The 12,527-nt window shown below is 41.8% G+C and overlaps 2 protein-coding genes across 14 annotated transcripts in view; both read left to right on the top strand.

Moving 5' to 3' along the window:
• The window catches only part of DAPK2 (death associated protein kinase 2), a 42,049-nt gene extending 37,747 nt beyond the window's left edge, over positions 1 to 4,302 (top strand). The window contains exons 11-12 of the mRNA XM_009098198.4: positions 90 to 170; positions 694 to 4,302. Of these exons, the coding sequence (XP_009096446.1) occupies positions 90 to 170; positions 694 to 768 (156 nt within the window). The 3' untranslated portion in view covers positions 769 to 4,302. The remainder of the gene's footprint in view (positions 1 to 89; positions 171 to 693) is intronic.
• Positions 4,303 to 4,434: 132 nt separating this feature from the next.
• The window catches only part of HERC1 (HECT and RLD domain containing E3 ubiquitin protein ligase family member 1), a 101,514-nt gene continuing 93,421 nt past the window's right edge, over positions 4,435 to 12,527 (top strand). For 12 of the 13 annotated variants that reach the window (XM_050978482.1, XM_050978485.1, XM_050978483.1 and 9 more), the window contains exon 1: positions 4,435 to 4,684. The gene's annotated coding sequence lies outside the window, so the exon portion shown is untranslated. Of the gene's footprint in view, positions 4,685 to 5,184; positions 5,339 to 12,527 lie in introns of those variants that run through there. The other variant, XM_050978486.1, reaches the window with a different exon arrangement.

Here is a 12,527-nt window from a genome sequence, read left to right as displayed (position 1 = left end):
GTAATAGGCAGTAAATGAATGAAATGTGTTTGGATGTGTCTGCACTGGGGTATGTGTGATCAAATTGGTTTTCCTCCCTCTCTGCACAGCTTTCGTACCGCATTGTTTCACTGTGCAACCACTTATCGCGCTCGCTGGTGAAGAAGGCCCTGACACAAGATGAGAGTTCGGTAGGTGCATTCCTCACACGGGAAGAAGAGAAGAACCGGTCTTACTGTGCAGTCATTTTTGCTGTCCTTACATGGATGCACAGCCCACCAGGACAGCAGTGGCTTGGAGTGGGAAACCAGAGGGGACCATGGCATCATTTGTGTCTTTAATGCTGCTGTATGTTCTGTTACTGTGACAGGAATCTTGTGCAGGGAGGGCCAGTGTCTTGATAGACCTTCTAGGGGCTAAGCACGTTATTGTGTAAAGGAGCAGCAAGGAGCCTGCAGATGATGTCTGGATCCCAGGCAGTGACCATGGGGGGTGACTGAGATGTGAGCAGTTGCAGGGGAGCTCACTGCTCTTGTGCCCAGCTCTGTGGTGGAGGGTGGGGGACCCTGGCACTGCCTGTGACCTTCTGAAGTAAAACTTTAAAGGCTCTGTTAGCTCTGCTCTTCTCAGTAGATGATACTGATAATATTGGAACAGCATGTTTAAGAGCATGGTATGTCATTTACATGAGACTTTGTGGCCTCTCTATTTCAGAGAAACTGTGAAAGTGACAGTGAGGATCTTTCACAAAGAAAAGCCCCTCTTCAGAGGAGAAGCAGCATATCATAATGGGGTGAGAATTCCATTGGCAGGAGACAGGAAACTTTCATCTTTGCTGAAGCAAGCAGCCTGGCAGCAGACTTGGACTTCTTGTCTGAGTCCTTGGTATGATGCTTCTTGCTTCTCAAACTACCCCAACAATTGGATGATGGTCTTAAATGCCTCCTAAGCATTTTAGAAAATTGGGAATCAAGATTCCCAGGGAAATGCTGCAGCACAAGCACCAGTTGGAGTGCTCTTATACATTGAATGTTTCAGTGATACTTCAGTGATACTGATGTCAACTGCATTCAGGGTGTAGGGTTTCTACTGACAATCTTTGCTGCAGAGTAATTCACATTCCGCCCAGTGGTTAAGACTGTGGGCATTATTATTTCAGTCAGGAAATTGCTAGCGAGTCATAAGGATTTTCTTTAAATTAAATTTTTATAATTGTTAATAGCATAAGTATTTGATGGCAGGTATCTGACTGGTTTTGTTAGCTGTGTGCAGTACTCTGTTATTGCTGCCACTGAAAAGAAGATCACAATGTCATTGCATATCATAACCTTGATTTTATGAACCTGGCAGTAAATAGTTCTGAAATGCAACAAGAACTGTGCTCTGGCCATGGTCTCTGCCTGAGGATTAGCACAACTCTCATTGTTAGTGTGAGTGCAACTGACTGTGGCACTGAGGTTGGCCAAGGCAATTTTTGGATGGAAAGGAGAAAAAAATTCTGTAGTGATTTACATGCACCCAAATACAACATTTTCATGGAATGATGACAGGATGCCTCAGCAAAAAAAGGGCATTTATAAACCTAAAGCATGTGAAGAAATAGTCTTTATTAGACTTTGTTATTGCTGTCAATATTATTTATTTTCAGCAAATTGGAGACTCTGTAACACCTATTTGTATAGGTGCTGTTTACATGTAACCCAGACTGCAGACATCTGTATTTTATTCAGGGAGTTGTATCCAAAATTAAGGAAATATGCACTTTGATATTGATGTAATATCTTTGCACAGGGAAGTGGCAACATTTAAAACATTTATATTACCTTCTAAGTCAGTATTGTTCAATTGGTACCAAAAAATGTGCATAGACTAGGGTATTTTTTCATTGAATGTATTTGCTGTTAGAAATTCCTATTTATTTTGCCATTTAATGAATTAAAAATCAGAAAGCAAGTCAATTAGAAACAACTATAGATGGATGAGGAAACTGATTTTGTTTGGCTTTACACTTGTCACCTCTAGGCTGAGGTTTTAGAGCAGAAGGTGTTGAAAACAAGTATCAGGTTAATTTTGATGGCTTCCAGTTTCTAAGAAAGAGATAAAACTGTGCTACTTATATTTGTAACTTTGTATTCTTGCTTAGTTGGAGACTAAAATATAGTTGATAAGAAATTACTTCTGTGGAAGGAAGGAAATGTATGAGAAGCTTCGGAGGAGAGAGGCAGAACTTAGGATTTGATGGAAGAAACATAAAATGAAGGAGGGAGTGGGAGGAAAAAAACAGTGGACAGGAACGAATATGAGAGGGATGTGGAGCTGATCCTGGACTGGGAAAGTTGGAGGAAAGGAAAGAGAATGTGGATATATGAATTGTGGAAGCTGGAGAGTGAATGTTTCTGCAAATATGGCACTGCATTTTTATACTACTTATTTAATTTCTATTTATTTTATATCTTGTGCTGCCATAGCCTGTGATGTGTGCTTGTCAAGGGATGAGATGCAGGGCATGGGCTTCTCTTCATAATCAATTAAAAGGTATATTTCTGAACTTTCAGTGTATTTCTTGAGACAGAATCCTCAAAAAGTGTCGCAGTAATGTATGTAGTAAGAGGGAGCAGTATCAGGGAAACCTGAAGTTTCAGTGTATCCTAATTTCAGCTGGAATAGAGTTAAATTTCTCCTTAGTAGCTGGTACAGTGCTGTGGTTTAGATTCAGTATGAGAATAATGTTGGTGATAATATGCTGATGTTTTAGTTGTTGCTAAGTAGTGGTTACCAGAAGTCAGGACTTTTCAGTTTCCCATGCTCTGCTGGTGAGGAGGTACACAAAACGCTGGGAGGGACCATAGCTAGGGACAGCTGACCCAAAATGGTCAAAGGGATATTCCAGCTCATGGAATGTCATGCTCTGTGTATAAAGTGGGGTGAGTTGGCTGGGAGCCACTGGTTACTGCTCAGGGATGGGCTGGGCATTGGTGCGTGGGTGGTGAGCGGTTGTGTTGTGCATCACTTGTCTTTCCTGGGGTTTATTCCTCTCTTTTCCTTTCCATGATTATTATTTATTATTATAATATTTTTCTTTAGTTCAATTTCAAAAACAGTTTTATCTCAGAGTAACCCTTGAGATTTGCTTTCCAATACTCCTCCCCACCAGGGCAAAAGAAAGGTGAGCGAGGCGCTTTGTGGGGTCTAGTTGCTAATGAGGATTAAACCATGGCACTGTCTCGAGGGAATCTTTCATAAACAGAACATTAAAAATATATATTTGAATAAAAAGTCGCCCAGCTTACCTACCGAATTTTGCTTTCTGCTTTCCCAAGGATGTGGAAAACCAAACTGACTCCAAGCCAGTGGTATTTTTCTGAATTTCTGGACTTTGAAAACACCTTTGCTTTCCTAATTTGAGATTGTGGGATGTGTATGTAAGTTGCACTTCTGAAAATTAAGCCCTGGTTAAAATAGGTGTTAGGTTGTTGGATCAGTATTGTGCTGTCATGGAGATGGGGTTATTCTCATGTAAAATCCTAGCAACTACTGAGAAAGATGGGACTCCACAGAAAGGCAGACAGAGAGTGCAAGGCTGTGTGAAGCTCTGGCTTATTAATTCTACCTTTATACAGATGTAAGGTGGTGTTTTAACAAAGACATTACAGACAGCTCACTGTTCAGTCTTCAGTCATCTTTGTGCCCAGGTGAGCTAAGGCCAGGCCTTTCTCTCTGGCACTCAGTCACTGCACATGGCTCCCAGACAACTTCATTGCACAGAAACCAAAGCACGCAGCACTCGTCTCCATACAAACTCTTCCCTGACCGTTCCAGGTAGGAGCATGCTGTGAGTGTAGAATCTCTTGTACTCAGGACTAATGTTGCTGATGCATTAGGAAGCTTTACAGGGTTTTCCCAGCTGTGGTGTTCTCTGTGTTCATCATCCTGCCTGTCCCATGAGGCGAAGCTCAGCCCGCTCAGGGAGGCGCAGTGTAGTTACAGAACCTGCTTTGCTGGGGGAAAAGAAAATCTATTTTCTATATATTATTCTGTTTTGCATTAGGGAATCTGGAGAGAAATGAAGTGATAGTCTGGGGAAAAAAAAAAAAAGCATAGTAAAAAAACCCACAAAAGCCCACAAGTATTTTTATTAAAGTATGGCTATTTGGCTAGTTTTATTCTTATTTTAGTGGTGATGTTTTTTAATCTGCATATATTTTTTATTAGGAGAAACACTGATTTTTAATTTTTTGTTTGTTTGTTTGTGTCTGGAAATAGTACAGACTGTCAAAAATAGCAGAGATATTTGTTATTTGCTAATAAAATGTTGGAAAGCTGGACGGGTGTGTGTCTTTTTCCCCCAACCCGAGACCGGGAGACCGGGGCCTGAGGCGCGGCCCCTCAGCAGCACCTGTGGAGCCCACGAGGGCGGGAAGCGGCAGCGCCTCAGGGCGGCGGGACGGAGCGGGCCGGGGCCGGCGGCAGCGGGGCGGGTTTGTGCCGCCCCTTCCCCGCAGAGTCGGCCCGCTGCGGGTGAGGGGGCTCATCGGGGCGCGGGTGGCAGGAGGGCCGCTTTGGGGCTGCGCAGGAGGCGCCACCGTGGCACCGCCTCGCCTTTTGGTCCGAGAGGGCTTGATGGGCCCGACAGACCGTGCTTCATTCCCCCTCAGGACCGAGGTCTCCGCAGCTCGAAGCGGTGTCCCGCACCCTCGGCAGCGAGGTAAGCCCAGCCACTGCCGACCTCAGCAGCTCTGCTGTTGCTGCCGTCACCTCTGTCTGTCCTGCCTTACTCCATTTACTTTCACTTGCTCCTTTTTTCTTTTAATAAGAGGTATTGTTCCTATCTATATTTGTATGTAACTCAAGGAATTTGTATGTGCAGGGAATATATTTAACAATGATCAGTTGAGAATCAAAGAACTTTGAGGCATTTCTTTTCCCTCTCTCATTTCTATATGATTGCTGTAACTGACATTCTGTATTGCTCACATAAATGTCTGCTCTCTCTTCACATAAACGTCAAACTTTAACAACTTTAGTGCTCAGACGGTAGGTGATACATAATTTTCAGCATGTAAATTTCAGTGAGAGGAGTTAAAGAGGGTGAGGTGCACCTTGTTGCTGGGCAGGGCTGGGAGGGAGCCATTACCTGTAAGTGATCATGAGCCTGATGAAGTGATATTACAGCAAACTTCATCTAGCTGGGGCACAAGGGATGGGAGGCTTGTGGGGGATGGCAGGGCCTGTACCCCTGCTGGAGTGACCCGGTGTGTTGCTGAGGCTCAGGGGCAGAAGTCTGGCCCTGAGGCAGAGCTTTTGATGAGTTGAGACCGTGAAGGTTTCAAATGGACAAGAAGTCATGGTTCTTGTCACGGTAAGTAACTTTGCTGAGGGAAGGGTGGATTAAGGAGGGACCTTAGGGAGCCCTGATGGAGTGGAGAATAGGCTTTGGCTGTCTGAGAAGATGGGAAGAAATGGCTGACCTGGCTGTGGGTCTGGGGCTGGTGTGTGTACAGGGATCTGTGACCATGCCCTGTACACAGTGTTCCCCATATCAGAAACATGGGTGATCCAGAAGCCTAAGCATGGATCTGGGTTCTACCTGCAACTCCTTGTGCCAGAGCCTGTTCAAGAGTCTCTTCACAGTGTCATTGCTGGTGTATTTGCTGTTATTTTTGGGAGGTAGGTGCAGAGACTATTACTGAGCATTTGCTTTTTATAGCAGTTTGCTACAATTTGTGGCCATCCATCAGAAGTGTGACATTTTCCTGTTCTACTTGGAACCATGCTCAGTCACAGCCTTTTTAGGGTGGGATGTATCTGCTCAACAGAAAACCGAAGAAAAATGGTGTCACATCAGTATTTCCTAAAATGTTTTTCCCAAGGATGAACCTTGTGAGCTACATATAATGCTTTGTTAAATATAATTGTTTGAAGTATCTTGTGGGCATGTGAAAATTGTCTTAATATAACAATTATTTGGCTGTTAGGTAATTCAGTTATCTTTTAAATCTTTTTACTCTATACACATAAAATATGCTGTAATGTATTGGTATTAAATTTCAATTTAATTAGATTTACTGTTTGAAGCATGGAAAAGCCTTTCTTTCTCATTTTCAGCTTAGAGCCTCTCATTCAGCTAGCAAAGGACAGGAAATGCTACATTTGGTTTAGTCCTAGTTATGTAATTCAAGAGAAAACAACATAAGGATGGAGGTTTGCTCTTGGTGCTGAGCCTTAATCTTGTTTTAGTTCATGCTGGGCCTTTAAAAGCTGTGGCATATAAAGTTAAGTCCTCAGAAGTCTGCAACAAGTGAAGTCTGATTTTGAAATGTGAATGACTCAAAGCTCATGATCATGAAAAGTTGGGAATATGTGTTGCTGCTCTGTCATTTGGAGTCCTCTGTTTCCCTGCATCTGCAACTGGATCAAAGCAGAAAGAACGACTTTTCTGAGTCTGTCACAGGAGCGCTCTGCAAGCCAGTGCTCAAATATGCAGTGTCCCCTGCACAGCATGTGTCTGTGCCTGCATTTGTACTCCTATGAGCAAATCAACAAATTAGAGATTCCGGATCCTTTCCTGATGTTTGGTTGTTCTGCCACGAAGAAATTCTACAGGACTCTGTAGGACATCTGGAATGACATAAAGCAGGCGGCTGTGTAGTTGAAGTAGATCCAAAGCCAGTTGGTGGGGGCAGATCAATTACCAAACATGGTGTGTTATGCTAGGGGTCAGAAGTTGACAGACCTGTGGTTAACTGGTTAACAGGCTCGTGACTTATGGCCCAAGGTTGTGCTGTTACGCAAATACTGACCTACATTTAGAGTTTTTGGGGTTTTTTTAATCCTAAGGACCGAATTCATAGAGCTATTCCATTTGACATACATAATGCTGGAAAAAGCATAATGTACAGGAGAATATATGATCTCACAAAGTTATTAATACAGAGTCTATACTGAGACTGGAATGCCATTGTAAATAGAGCCATGCTTATGAAATGACTGATCAGTTAGCAGAGCAAACTGTATAAAATTATTTAGATCTCCAGTTTTGGGCTTTCTAGAGCATGTAAGACAACTTATGATTTTTTTAAGGAGTGTATCCTGGTGCTACTGATAGAGAGGTAAAAATAGTCATGTACGTGGAGCTGCAAGGACCTCAGTTTTTGTAAATATAGAATTTTTAAGACTGCTGTTAGAGGAGCCTGGGTAGTGCTTCTTTCAGGAGGGACAGCTGTATTTTCTGCACACAGAGATGTCTCAGTTGCACACAGTGATGTTGAACCACTTCTGTCCTTCAGAAGCCTCTGCTCTGTGGAGCAAAAGCCGCTTGTTTCCTTCCTGTAGTTTCTTCTCATAGTTAGCTGCAGCAGCTCCATTCCAGAAGTGATTTCCTGGGTCTCAATGCTCAGAGCCAATGGGTGTTGTCCCCTTGTTTTGCTTTGAGAGCTGAGGCCATTTAGTCACATACAATGGTGTGTGCTTAAGGTGTTTGAGCTAAAATACAGAAATGGTCTTTGTGTGTCTTGTGACTATCAGAGGTCTCACTCCCTTCTCAGCTGAGAGCCCTCAACACCAGGGTAGTGACAAATGCTCATTCCCTGTGCTCTGAGCAACCTCCCTTGAAGAGAGGGAGCGAGAGAGGAGCTGCAGCACCTCTGTGTTGGAGGACTTGGCCATCTGTGCAGGAGGAGCTTGGTGCCTGGTTCCAGGTGACAGTTCAGGGCTGCCTCCAGAGATAGACGCTCTCCCACAGTCCAGTACAGCACAGAAGGAAAGAAGCCTTGAAAGAGGAGTTAGGTTTCAGGTATGCATTTTTTATTCTGTGAGTTATCTAGGGCCCATTAGTAATTATAGAAATGTTTTTCTATTATGTGTAGAATTATTTAAGGGCTCTGATGAAGTGCTGAAAAGCACTTAAAAAGCTTTTTAATTTTTTTTAATGGTGGGGAAAAGCACCTGCAGTTTTTTATTTTAACCTGGTGTAGTAGGTCCCTGCCCTTCAGTGTCTTTTTTGTAGGGATTGAATGTGCCTCAGAGGGCATGCAGTTTGTTGGATATGCTAATTAATAATTGTAGAGTCACACCAAGGGTTTTGAACATTAGCACATATCAAAGTTTTTAGTGGAAGAGTTCTTAGAGCCTGCCAAACATGGGTGGGGTGCAACTGAGGTGGCACAGACTACATACCATAGCACAGACAAAGTGCTTGAGATAGATAGCCTTATCAGTGAGATCCATATGTTCATGAGGAAAAGTCTGCCAGCTTTCGCTTTTCATAAAATACTGTAGAAAAAAATGATGCAGTTTTTATGAAAATGAAAAGTTTGCTTTTTGCATCATAAGGGCTGAGGAGGCAGAAAACGTAAGTTCAATGCATATGTTCTATCTAGGAAAGTATGGTTTGGGGCAGATGTGACAAGGGAGGTGGGGTTTCAATCACTTTAGAAACAGCAGTAAGAGTACCTGGAAGGGAAAGACCTCTGAACAAAATCTCTAGAGAGCAGAATGAAGATAAATGTGCTAGTACACCTTTCTAAATTGTCAAACAAGGGAGTATGTTTGCAAGAGTTGGTGAGTTCCTTTCTTACTGTCTTTTGATGCAGATTTCTTGCCTTGTTCTCCTCACCCCAAACTGTACTTCCACTCAGATTTTTCATTTCAAGGAGCACTGACTGTTTATTTCTTTTAAAAGTCACTGGAAGAATTCCAGATGTTCATTCTGTTTGTTTTGAAAATCAACAGGCTACGGACTGTTAGAAATGGAACTGAGAATTTTTTTCCCCCGTTGATGATTATGAACATTTATTCTGTGTAATGGCTTTGGCTCCACTGAGTAAAGTAAAACTTAATGGAGTTTTCAGATGGGGTTTGATAAGTTCAGTTACATGGGGCAAAAAGCGCTGAGGGGAAATAGAGGCTGTTTCACCACTGGATGTCATACCAAGTCCATGTGTCTTTAGAACTATCTGTTCAAGTAATTTATGTCTAGTTTTAAAGGTAGACCAAGCAGGGTCTCACACCACTGAAACTATGTGCTGCTAGAAAACTCTTATTAACAGAAGAGGGCAATAAAAATTTATTCTGTCAACTTAAACCAAAATTAAAGCACAGCAATACCTGAATGTGAGAAAAATGGCAATGCTGCCTGCAAGTCTGGGACATGACTTTAAATGCCTTTTGGGACAGGGTCTTCATGACAAAACCTGCACTAGCGTGCCTTAGCTTCAAGCAATTCCTGTAATTGAAATTAATTAAAATGCTTACTAGATGCTGTGATCTGAAGCGTCTGTCTCTCCCTTTGTTCCTGTTGTAACTGCTAATATAAAAGGGGGTGCCTGATCTTTAATAAACTGCATGATCTGCAGGAACTTTGAAAGATTCTGGCAAAACAGTCTTATTTTGGGAGACACAGATCAGCAGTCAAGGAGGTGAATTTTAGCAAGGAAGAGGACTGACCTGTCCCTATTAGTGTTTCTGTGAGGATTAGAACTTCTTAGAAAACATGCTGGAAAATCAGAGGACCAAATTCTGGGGGTTGCTGCTAGCTGTTCAGGAGCTGCTCTATGCATCTCCAGTAAGTGATCCATTGCACATAGCTGAAGTGACCTGATGCTTTTTGTTTGAGTGGCCATTATTAGGGAGCCACCTCCTTTGCCCCCTTAACAGATACCCAGTATACAGTATGGTTAAGGGGAGGCTGCTAAAAAGGTACTTTTTATCTGCAAGTGGTAGATGAATACTCTTCTGAGGCTGTGGTGGATGTAGCATTTCCTTCTCCTTCTGTCGTAGCCTGGAAGCAACAACCCTGAGTGATAAAACTCTTATCGCTCCAAATGGCACTGACGGGAATGTGGGATTCCCAGTCCCACCAGGTAACAGGGCTGATGGAGGGAATACTTTGGGCTCCCAGAAGGGTGACTAAAGGCCTAAATGAAACTTTTCAAGCAGTCCCCACATGGTTTGGCCTATGTTCCTGACTCTGCACCCAGAGAACTTTTCATTTGTGAAAATAATTAGATTATTTTCCACTCCCTAGTGGAAGAATCAGTGAAAGTCCCTCTTCTAAGACTGCAGAAAATAAATTTTCCTCCAGAAAAATTGTGTTTTGGGGGACCAAAAGGCACCCTTCAAAACAAGTATTCTAGTATCTTTGTTCATGTCTCCTACTTGAGCATCAAATGAGCTCAGTGGGGCTTTCCTGGCAAGCTGATAGAACGCATGCCGTTAAATGACTAAATCAGTCTGATTCCATTTTTCTCCATTGCTAGTGAGCGGCACAGATGGTTCTGATTCAAGTAAATGCACCTCACATGGCAATGCTTGCCGTGCTATGCATTACACCTGTGCCAGGACTTGAGAGTGGGTTCTGAAAGATGTTTTGGGTATTTGATATCTGCACCTGAGTTTAAGGCTGATAAAGCAGTTCATAAAATAAAAAAAAGAAATCAAAATTTGTTAGGGAGTTCAATTAAGCCATTGTCTAGTAGGTATTATTAAGAGGTGCTGAAATGTTATTTCTCTTGGCTTTGGTTAGGACCAGTGTCTATCTCAGTCTTCTTTGAAACTAACTAAACTTAAACCTGCAAGGTGATGTGCAGTAATGAAGAAAAATAATTAATAAAATCAAGAAAAATCTGCTTGGGAACCAAAATGTGTGACTTGCTTAGTTTAAGGCAAAAAAAAAAAATAATCTACAATTCTCTGTCAGAATGTATTTCTTCTTCTCAGAAGAAATGGAAAAAGAAATGGAAGAAAGAAAGGGAAATTCAACTTCAACATTGTCATTGGGCTCTAAGAATCAGTTGAAAAGCTAGTTTTCTGTATTGAATCAACACTAGTGTTCATTTGTTATCAAGTTAAGACATTTTATTTGGTAGCAAAGGAAAGCTAAGAATGTTTAAATGCTCCTTCACACAGGTTTCCCCTTACCCCACCCAGCCTTTTATACTTTTTTGTACTTGTAGCAGCTTTGCTTAACAACTCCCTAGAGAAACAATAGATTACACAGAAGTTTTGTTGAAAAAAAAAAAAAAAGAAAATCTGAAACCACCAAATTAAAAAAAAATGGAAAGTTATAAAATCTTATGTACTTTTCAAATCAATTTTTATGCAGCTGCTTTTAATCAAGCTTTCATAATGTTTATCTACAGTAAACTTTTTCTGTACTTAATAGCTATGTACAGCTATTGCCAGCCAAAAGAAAGGTCATGTTAATGTCCTAGTATCATTCTAATTGCATGAGGTAAAGATTTTCTCTCCTTTCTCCTTAAAGAAATTTTTCTTTCTAATCAGTACTGCAGATTTCTTATGCTCTGTTGAAATAGCATGTTAGTGAAGCTGTTCTCAGGCAGTACAGTTCATGCCAGACTCGTGGTTTTCACCCGAGCACATGTTAAGTCTTAAGTACTTTGGAAGTGACATACTGTTTACTTTTGAATTTTGTTCAGTAAAAATGTAAATAGGACAGTGATTTTGAGGGCAGCGACTTTAGAGAAAGTTATGTGTAGAGCTATAAAACGTTAGCCAAGATCTCTTCTGATCCAAATGCTAAAGATCAGCAGAATTGAGATATATTGTAATAAAAATGTATGTGGTCTTCAAATGGCTTAGCTAATTAACACATAAAAGAAACTAGCAAATTTGTTACAGTATTCTATTTAAAATTCCTTACCATGTTTGTACATAGTGTCTGAGCACCGTCTAGTTGTGGGCAGCTTTCAGAATGGTGTGAAAGGCTTAGCAAGACACTGATTAACTTGACTTGTTTTGTCACATGGGTTCTTGCTCACAAAAATCGAGCATGTTTATGAAAAGACTAGATTCAGGCTTATTTTTTCTTAACTTCTTACTGAACTGTATCTTAAGGGGAGTTAAGCATCTGATCACTTCATAGTTAAGATACAGAAATGATGACTCACTACTGTGAGAAGTTGCTGGGCATTTGCTAGGTGGTATTTTTTTGTTCTCTGTTCCAGTATCCCAGAATATGGAGTGACATTGTGTGTTTGGAGGTGCCCCATGGTTGGCACCGTGTCAAGCTGCAGTGCAGATGCCCTGTAGCTGTTGAGAAGGGATGGCTGCTGGCCCATTTCCCATGGCACTAATTGCTTTCGGCATGCCTGAACTGTGCCCTGCTGCTCCACTGGGATCCAGTGGCTGTCCTTTGTTTCCTGTCCTATACTGGCCTGCAGTCCTTCTCCCATGTCACATTCCTATGTCAAACTATTGTGCAGTGCAGCCTGATTTCTCATGCTATAGAAACCATTATTTTCAGATGGAGGAGAACATCTAGAATTGAATTTAAGTCTGACCCTGAGCTCTCTGAAAGACATAGTTACACATGCCTATCAAATGCTCTTCTGAAGGAGCTTTGACTTATGCTGCACTCTCTCTCTATTTAGATCTAAGCATTCCTGTGTTTGCAAAACCTGAAAACCCTTCTGAATGGCCTGCTTCAAAGGAAGAGCCCATGTCTGTGCTCTTTTCATTGCTGTAGACTTTTTATCTGTCCTGCCTCAGTTTAGGCATGGCTGTGGATCCTGGAGCATGTTAGAGCAGCC

Source organism: Serinus canaria, chromosome 10 (assembly GCF_022539315.1).
Source record: "Serinus canaria isolate serCan28SL12 chromosome 10, serCan2020, whole genome shotgun sequence".
Lineage (NCBI taxonomy): Eukaryota > Metazoa > Chordata > Aves > Passeriformes > Fringillidae > Serinus > Serinus canaria.
The sequence above is the reverse complement of the archived record's forward strand: the minus strand, read 5'-3'. Positions and strand labels throughout refer to the sequence as shown.